Here is a 9,799-nt window from a genome sequence, read left to right as displayed (position 1 = left end):
TGCCTCGCCCGGGAAGAGCGCAATGATGGTACCAACTTGGGCCAGTGAAGCAACGTCCTCCACAACTAGACTGAAGAACAAAACAACAGCAACTTATCTGTTCCCCTCCCCCCAATTCCCCAGCACTGTTCTTATCCCCCCAATTCCCCAATAAAAATCTTAAAAAAAAAAAAAAGATTTAATTTCTTCTCAAGTTAATCTAGAAATGTAATGCTGTTCTAATCAAGATCCCAATAGGGTTCTTCAGGGATCTTGACAAGCTCGATAAAAGGACAAAACTACCTAGGACCGTTTTAAAGAAGAATATGAGAAGAGCAAGCCCTTGCCAGATATCACGTCTTACCACAACTAGAGAAATTAAAACCATATGCTGTAGCAGAAGGATGGACAACTACACTAATGGAACAAAGAGAACGCTCAGAAGTAGACCCAGATACACACTAGGGTCTTGGTACATGACAAAGATCCTACTAAATTCAGCAGATACCTTGCAAAAAAGAATTAACCTGAAGCTAATCAAGCCTCTAGAACAAAGTTCAAGTTTAAGGAAGTATGAGGTTACACGAACACGTTAACTGCTACCATTAGGAAATACTCAGACAAATCTGAATACGATACGTTCTATAAAACAACTGGCCTTAAAAATAAAATATATTACATGATATCAGTTAAACATTGTTAATTTTTAGGTGTCATTATAGTGTTATGGTTATGTGAGAGAATGTCCTTAGTCTAAAGAGATACACAATGAAATATTTAGGATTGAAATATCATGATATCTGCAACTTATCTGTAAATAGTTCAGCAAAAACTACATATACACAAATATACATACACTGACATATGACAAAGGTTAAAAATTATTAAATCTAGTTGGTTGTTATGCAGGACATTAGTGTATCTTCTTTAGTCTTTTCTGTATATTAAAATTTTTCAAAATAAAATATTGAGAAGAATCAGAAGGGAAACTCTTCAATAAATGATGCTGAGAAAATGGACTATCCTAAGAATTAGTGTTCACATTTTTGAAGAAAAAAATTTTTTTAAGTATATAGTATCTTAAAAACAACAACTCTATTTTCTTAGATTAAGGAAGACTTTCTTAAATAAGTGCAGAGTGAAAGCCACAAGGAAGATCAGTAAATTTTATTTGACTAAATTTAAGAGAAAATGCAAATAAAAGACACCAAAACCAGTAAAATAAACAGAGAGATTAGAAGATATTTGCCATGCACATAACCCAGAAAAATTAATATCTCAAATATATAAATATCTCATATATATCTGTAAAAAAGATAAGGAGAAAAACATGCAAAGGTTGTTAATAGAAAGATTCACCATCAGAGGCAAAGCTCAAACATCCCATAAACATATCAAAAGCTAAGTCATCTCAGGAAATCAATTGAAATGTGATACTATTTCACACACACAGGTTGGCAAAGAATAAAAACAAAGCAACTGTGATAATACTTTGAGGGAGTGGAGATTCTGGTTTAATTCTGGTGGTCCAGCTACTTTGTAGACAAATCTGACAACGGGCAGTAACACGGAAGACTGGCACACCAAACCGTCTAGAAATTCCGTTTCCAGAACAGCTCATTCACATGCACAAAGATGTTCACTGCAGTACGGCTTATAATTGCAATTGGAAACAACCAAAATGTGAATCAAGGTGGGATTGGGTAAATAATCAGGGTATATTTGTGCAATGGAATACCATACAGAACTCAAAAAGAACGATCGAGTAATCATTACATGGAAAACCTAGAAAATGTGGTGGTGCGCTATAAAAGCAAGTTGACAAAGGATATACGCACTGTACAAAAGCATTCGTATAAATTGAGAACTACCAAAGAAACCCAAACCAACTGACGTGTGTTTTGGTATAAGTACTTATTAATGGGGGTATGGTGGTGGGCTTCTAAGATGACCCCTCAAGGATCCAGCTTCCTCGTGCATTCCCCTCCCCCATCGACCACTCTCTCTCTCTCTCTCTCTCTCTCTCTCTCTCTCTCTCTCTCTCTCTGGGATCACTTGCTTTGGGGTGAGCAGGTTCCCATTTGGGGACATTCAGACAGGCCTGTGGCCAGGTCCATATGACAAGGAATGGGGGGCTCCTGACAACCATGTGACAACCTGAAAGCAGACCTTCCAGCCTTCAGATGGCTGCAGGCTCATGAGAGCTAAGCCACCCAGAGCCACCCAGCTAAGCCACTCCTCCATTCCTGACCCTCGGCAGCCGCACAGGTCGTGAAGTGCTGCTGAATTTGGGGTAAACTGTTCCATAGCTATTTAAACTAATCCAGGGTACTTATAACGACGTGGTGAAATTATAAAGGTGCAGTAATTATGAGAAGAATACACACCAATTTCAGGATAAAGGCTAACCGTAGGGAACAGGTTGAAGTGGGGCTTTAGCTACGCTTATTTTTTATTTCTACAACAAATTTTTGAAGAAAATATGACAAAATGTTAGCATTTGTTAAATCTTGGTGTTCGTGTGTACATAGTACATGATTTCCTGCACTTTAAAACATTTTCTTTGTTATTGAAAACACGTTGTAAATTCAAAATAAACACTTTGGAAAAAAGAAAAAAGGCAGAGTATCTCTTCCGTTTATTATGGTGCCGTAGACCACTGCCTGGCTCGGAATTGCAGCCCTTAGGGAAGTAATTACTTGAATGGCTAAACAATTTGCACTGAAGAGGAAACCCATCAGTGTCTATTCCCGCCGGTAAAACCTAATGCGTAAGCACCCAAACCTTAAATATAGTTTCAAAAAACAGGAACAAAAAACTTAAATAAGAGAGCCTAACAGAAAATTCATGATGAAATGCAGGAAACCGTCTCTGCCTAGAGACGCTTAATACTAAACCGCTTCCAACAGCAATTCACGTAGGAAACAGGACGATTATGTATGTTCTCTGCGGCATTAGCTAAAGTGGACGATGCAGTGGCTGTTGCCATAGTAGCCTCTACTTTGATGGTATTTAACCAGAGAACAGGAATTGTGGGGAAAATTGATTTAGTTCTTAGACTCTCTGGGTTAAAAGAAATTAAAACGTTGGGTTGGGAGATATGGCAGTGCCTCAGGCTGTACAGCCCCAGGTAACGCCCCAGGACTCCGGCTGAGCCCATTCACGAATACAGGCCAAGGAAGTCTGCACTGATATTTAAGAAGATATACTGCAACGTATCAAATATGTACCTCGGGCTGGGTGACTTTATTTATATAATGAACTGGCCTAATATTCCAGATGTCAATTTTCCTTTTAACATTTCTCTCCTCTGTCCTCCAAAACGGTATTTCACTCCGCAGGAATAGCAGGGTGTCGAAACAAGGAGACAAAGCCCCACTTACCTGCTTTATTTACCAGGAGTCCCATTTTAAGACCACAATTAGGCAGTAAGAAATAATCAGTCTCTCCCCTATGAATAAACCAGCCATGATCTGCATTTTGCCTGTACATCTTCAGCTCCTCTGAACGCTTTGGTTGGTTTTAGATCAGAGTGAAGGTCTGGTCAGCGCTGAGGCTACCAGCATTGGTCACCGAGCGTCCCAGCCTGTCCCACAACTGCATCTAAGGTTCAGGGTGTCTTTCATCAAATTCACATTTCCTTTCTTTCACTGCACAGTGACCTTGTATTTCACTGTAACCCCCCAGTTTTCTTCTGGTTCACCTCCTTGTCTTCGGCTCTTTCTTCTGCCTCGCGTTTGCTTAATTGTTCTCTTCCTTTCTAGCACGTGACCAGCACAACCTCAAGCGTTCATTCTGTGGCTGACCCTTATCACTGCACCGGGGCCAGTCAGTCGTCTGCAATCCTATCTGGAGGCGCTGTGGCCCTCCAGCCACTTCCTGGGGTACCCCCTCTCTCCAACGTCTCTGGCGGTTCAGTCTACGACTTGCCTTTTCCCTCGCTAGCTCAGGCTATTAGTCAGAAGTACCCGATCCTCCCACCAAACCACGGGCAGTGGGAACACTTCATTTCAAGCAAACTGTTAAGTCTGAAGGCATTTGCAAGTTCAAGGAGTTTAACCATCCTACCTACTTTATGTGCTTGCCTGGTTTCTCTGGAGACCTGCCCAAGCCTCAAGCTAGACTTTGCAGATTAATGCTGCTGTGTCACCCTCATGCCACTGCTTCAAAGGAATTCTATGAGAAAAATGGGCTCCTTGGTCTCACTACTTTAGGGAGTTTGAGAAACAGCAATGACAGGCATTTACTTCTTATTTTATAGCGAGGATTTGAGGGGGAAAAAAATACACCGCTTATCTATAAATTTTCTTCTTTATCCATTCCACTGTCAAAAACTGTAGCTCATCCCCATGACCCACAGAGTATTTCTGTCCTGGGATGAGGTGCTATTGCAAGTTTATTATGAGAGGGAACTATACTGACTAACAACTTATCAAGCATTTGCCATATGCCAAGCACTGGACTAAGAGTTTTATGGGCATTATCTCACTTTTTCCTCTCAGCAATCCCACGGTACCTTTTATGGATAGGACTTTGATCACTGATCATATAGGTCTTAGTGAAACAATTCAACGGCAGCTGACTTATCAAGAACTGCTTCCAAGTAGGTTAATTGACATAAAGTACTCTGGTTTGGTTTCCCTGCCCAATGCAAGAGTCGCTTACCTGCACAAGGGCTTGCCGCGAAGCCCACCCTCTTCCGAGCTCTGTCAAAGACCACGTAGAAGCCCTCCATCACGGTAGCACCAATCACCAGCGCATTCATGGAAGGCGAAATGCCGAACCGGTAACATTCATAATTCAGGCCAGCCCCCATCATGGGCTGGATGTAAAGCTGTTTAGGAGAAAAGAGAAACAAACAAGGAGAAGCATGAATCAGGCACCATCACACAACTGCTGAGGCCACCGTGTGCTCAGAACCCTCCAAGCTGCTAGGGGGAGCTACAGAGAAAGCAGATGCCAGCCCCACCATCCAGGAGTGGAGAGCATAAACGTGGTGAGAAACGTTACTGAAGATGGTAGAAGCGTGCACACCACGTGGAACTGTACACAGGTCCTGCCCTACCGAAGATGTCCATCACCCATCCAGCATCCGCCCAGTGGTTATTTATTCAGCACTTAATATGGCCTAGATCCTGTCCTCAGGACCAGCCATCAAGGATGAATAGCACATGGCTGCTGTCCCGTCGAAGCTCCCCGTCCATGGGGGAGGCAGGTAAGTAAAGCCTGAGTGGGACGTGCTCCAACAGGCCCCATCTGCTAGTAATGCCGAACAGCAACCCTCTCTTTCCTTGGCCTCTGAGAGAGCTCTCTTCTTCCTCCCGGGCTGCTCCCTCTCAGGCATGGGTACCAGATTCACTTCACCCTCCTCGCCTGTCAGCACCCCAGAACTCCAGAACTCGGACCTCCTCTCTATATTCCGTCCCAGGTGACCTGCGCAGCCCCAGGCCCTCCGTGCATCCTCTGTGCTGAGCCTCCTACATCGTTATCTGCAGTCCAGATCTCCAAAGCCACTGCCACACTCTTCTGTCCACCTGCCCACACACCACTCAGCTGGCATCTCAAACAGAACATTTAAAAAAACTGAACTTTGGAGATTGCCCCCAATCTGCTCTTATCTCAAGGTTCGCGGGGCTCAGTAAATCCGTGATACAGCCATTTCCTCAGGCCCAGGGCACTGGGTCAGTATCTCTCACCCTCCGCTGAAGCCGTGACTAGAGCCTGGAGGCCTGCCCTTTGAAACTGATCTGAATTTTATCATGTCTCCCATCCCTGTCGCTACCACCCTGTTCCATTCTCGTCCTCTTCTCTCGTGAGCCACTGCAGTGCAGGTTCTTACCCACCTCCAGGATGCCATCTTTCCTAAGTGATCATGTCATCCTCTATCAAAGAGAACTTAAAAGTAGGCAACATGACACAGGTAGGATGATTTCCTCAGTACAAGAGGGAGAAGCCATCACAATCAGAAGACACAGCATCAACAGATCAGCAGCTCTGACGTGTGTGAGGGTCGTGTCCTGCAGGTGCCACGCAGCGTTAAACAAACCCTAGGGATGGCCTAGAGGCAAGCGTCTGTGGGCAACTGACTCAAAACTTACAGAGCAGGGGCGGCCGGTTGGCTCAGGTGGTTAGAGCACACGCTCATAACACCAAGGTTGCCGGTTCAATCCCGACATGGGCCACTGAGTTGTGCCCTTTGCAAGTAGATTGAAACAACTGCTTGACTAGGAGCTGATGGGTTCTAGAAAAAAACACTATTCCCCAATAAAATTTCTTTAAAAACAAAACAAAAAAAACTTAAAAAGCAAATCAATATCATATCAGTAGTAACAGCTCCTCTGTTTTTTTAATGGCAAAGTATTAAAATGTAGGTCAAGGAAGGGAAGAGTGGCTTCGTTTTAGAAAACGCCCAATTTACTGTTTTGAAAAAAATTATAAAGTACAAAATGAGTGAGAAGAAAGACTTTGTCCTGCAGGTCAAAAGCATTAAGAAATACTTGGAGGAGTGAGTTGAGATTGGCAGTCTGGGGCCTTAGGTGGGAGCAGCAAAGACTGAAAGGAGACGTATGTGTGTGTGTATGTGTGTGTGGTGTGTGAGTGTGGTGTATGTGAGTGTGTGTGGTGTGTGTGCATGGTGTGGTGTGTGTGTGTATATGTGTGTGTGCATGTTGTGTGTGTGTGTGTGTGGTGTGTGCGTGTGCTGTGTGTGTGTGATGTGTGTGTGTGGTGTGTGGTGTGTGGTGTGTGCGTGCGTGTGGTGTGGTGTGTGTGAGTGTGTGTGTGTATGTTGTGTGCGTGCGTGTGTGATGTGTGTGATGTGTGTGTGTGGTGTGTGCGTCTGTGGTGTGTGTGTGTGCATGTATGTTGTGTGCGTGCGTGGTGTGTGTGTGTGTGTGTGTGTGTGTGTGTGTGTGTGTGTGTGTGTGGTGTGTGTGTTTGGGGGCAGGGTGTTGCCATACGGTGACGGAGGAGAGGGCCAGGCTGGAGGCAGACTGACAGTTGTCACAGCAGGGCGAAGAGCTGGTCATTACAAACGGGAAGCACAAGCACAGTATTTAAACTCTGAACAGAAAAAGAAATCCAGAAGTCGTGCTGGAGAAACGTATGTGATAAAACCGACCCCCCCGAGGAAGATGACGTCACTGCCCTTTCATGTGCAGAGAAGACTGGAGGCCTGAGGAGTTTCACAGCAGGGAGGTGAGTAAGGACACAGCGATGGCAGCTCCTGGAGTCACCACCTGCCAGCCGTCAAGCCGCTGCTGTGTCCAGGGCACAGTTCCAGCACCCATAACCCTGCACTGGTCGGTCTGTCTGTCCGTAAACCCTTCTTCAAAGCCAGGGGTCATTCAGTTCCTCGCTATGTTCCTGGCGCCCAGGCATGTGGTAGTGCTAGGCACCCAGGAGGCCTCGATAAGTGTGTGTGGGATGATTGAGGGGGGCTGAGCTCAGTCAGCGGTAAATGAAATGGACGACTTCTCATGAGGATCGACTTAAATTAGGAAAAGGCGGCGGGTACACTTAGCTGCCCCCGAAACACACACACACACACACACACACACACACACACACACACACACACACATCTACCTTTGAATGAACTAATTCCATAATAAAACCCAAACAATGATGAAGTATGACGCAAATACGACGCAAATTGAATTTGTATCTTTAACTCTCTTCTCTCCGTGTGTGTCCCAGTTGACTTCCAATAAAAATTCCAGGCTGTAAATTTGTTACATGTTGGGAAAGGTTCAGTACTGTTGGATCTCAGAATAAACTGTCTGCCTTAAACTAAAAATAACACGAAAAGATGAACCAGTGGTATTTCGACTGAAACTATTTACATTTATAGTGTTATGTGAGAGGGAAAAAAAAATCAGAATTTGCCTGTGGGCTGGGGACTGGTTTTTTTTAGCAGGCCAAATAGGATTCAGCCCCTGTGTTTTTGGAAAATAGTGTTGAGGATAGGCAAAATTTAGGCTAACTGCCCTTGACGCGACTCTGCTGCACTAGCAGTCATTTGCCCATCTATTACTGCTGGTGCCCGAAAGGTCCCATGGAGGGGCCCCGTTCTAAAACTGCTGAGAGCCCTAAACATTAAGAAGGGGGCCGGGCAGCCAGTTCTGAGGTGGTAAGAGGTGACCCTAGTGCTGTCCCTAAAGGGTGTGTCACCAGCATTTGGGGCTTGTGAAGATCTCATCAGGTGACAGTTCACAGCTGCCTATCTCTGTCCTTCCCATCAAGGCAGTGGGAAGTGGGACGGTGATGTTGAGTAAGAAATCAGGACAATAGTGGGAAAGTAGGTTTTTAAGCATCGACAATGTGAACACATCAAAGTCAACCAAAAAATATCCACAGTCTCATAAGTGGCAATAAGACTGAATTCTTCCCAAAGCCCCCTCACCTGTCCCCGCGCTCACCCAGCAGGTGGCGGTCCCCAGTGACCCTCCCTCTTTGATGGCTGTTGCTGCCCTGCACGTAACAGGCTTTACCCCAAACACCTGCTTTTTCTCCTGCTTCTTCTGAGCTCCGAACTCTGCCAACCGCCCACATGCCATTCACTTGCCAGTACACGTTCACCTTTGTCCTCAAGCCAGGTTTCCACTTTCGTTATAAACCACCTTGATGAAATAATGTCCACATTTTGCTGTTTGACAGACCAAGAAATAATCATAAAGAGCACATTCTTTTAAGGATGCCGAAGACGACATATCATTCCCACATCACTCTTTGCAGTGCCGTTCATCTAAGGATACTGCAGTTTTCTGAAGACATCTTTGGCAAGAATTATTATTTCTCCTTTGCAGTTAAAGAGGCAGATACAGAAAAGGCTAAGTGATTTGCGGGTTATAGTGCGAGCCAGGGGCAGGGCTGAGATCGGGGCTCCAGCCTCTTGCTCTCAGCAAACGTGTCCGCTGCTGGGCTGGGTGCTTTTGATCTTTGCCCCAACAACTGCCCATTTCTGGAATGCACCCCCACTGCCACGTCAAGTTGAAAATGGGGAGAAGGCAGTATTATCATTTACTGGTTTCTTCTGAAATTATTCCTTTTTTCCTATCCCCCAAATCCCACTCCTTTATCCCAAATTCACCTGATTCCAATGGAGGCACACTGACTTTTGCATTTAATAAAGAGTTATCGGGCACCACCCTTGACTCCGTGGCAGTGATAGGAAAGGAAGGGTATAATCTTTAAAAAGCACACTTCTCATCTCAAGGAGTTAATAATTCAACTGAGAAAGAAATATAAATGTGTGTGTGTTTAGAAAACAGAAATCAAAGGAAGAAGGCCAGGCATAGAACACGCCCTAAAGATATGATCTCATGCCAGATGAGTCAACTAGAAAACATGCATTATGAGTTTGAAGGGCAAGTTCACAAATGGGTTATTCTGCTCAGCTGAGGTTTGACAAAAGACGGATTGTTTGAGTTGGGTCTTAAAGGATGGGAAGAATTTGGATACACAGATGGAGTGGGGATGAGGGGGCATTTCAGGCGGTGGGGGAGGGGAGAAGGGTGGGTGTAAGCAAAGGTTAGGAGACAGGAGCAGGGACAAAGTACCCACCAGTGGAGGGTCAAGGGTGTTGCAGGAAATAGTTTGGAGAGTGAGGAAGGGCCCAGTGAGCTCATTCATCGAAAGCCACACCGGAAAAAAAGGGGTCGTCAGGACTTAAATGGTGGGGTTGAAAGCTGTGGTTTAGGAAGATTCCTCTGGCAACAGTTTTAAAAGGAAAACAGAGTGGGGTCTTGGGCTGCCTGGAGGGCACTCTGGGGGGGTTCCTGAAGTGGTGGATGGGGCATGTGAGTGACAGGAGTGAGGC

At 45.0% G+C, this 9,799-nt stretch overlaps 1 protein-coding gene across 1 annotated transcript in view; it reads right to left on the bottom strand.

The window, feature by feature from the left end:
• The window catches only part of BACE2 (beta-secretase 2), an 87,778-nt gene that overhangs the window by 21,277 nt on the left and 56,702 nt on the right, over nt 1-9,799 (bottom strand). Inside the window, exon 8 of the mRNA XM_019626041.1 lies at nt 4,645-4,813. Coding sequence (XP_019481586.1) covers nt 4,645-4,813 — 169 coding nt within the window. The remainder of the gene's footprint in view (nt 1-4,644; nt 4,814-9,799) is intronic.

Source organism: Hipposideros armiger, unplaced genomic scaffold (assembly GCF_001890085.2).
Source record: "Hipposideros armiger isolate ML-2016 unplaced genomic scaffold, ASM189008v1 scaffold_653, whole genome shotgun sequence".
NCBI lineage: Eukaryota > Metazoa > Chordata > Mammalia > Chiroptera > Hipposideridae > Hipposideros > Hipposideros armiger.
The sequence above is the reverse complement of the archived record's forward strand: the minus strand, read 5'-3'. Positions and strand labels throughout refer to the sequence as shown.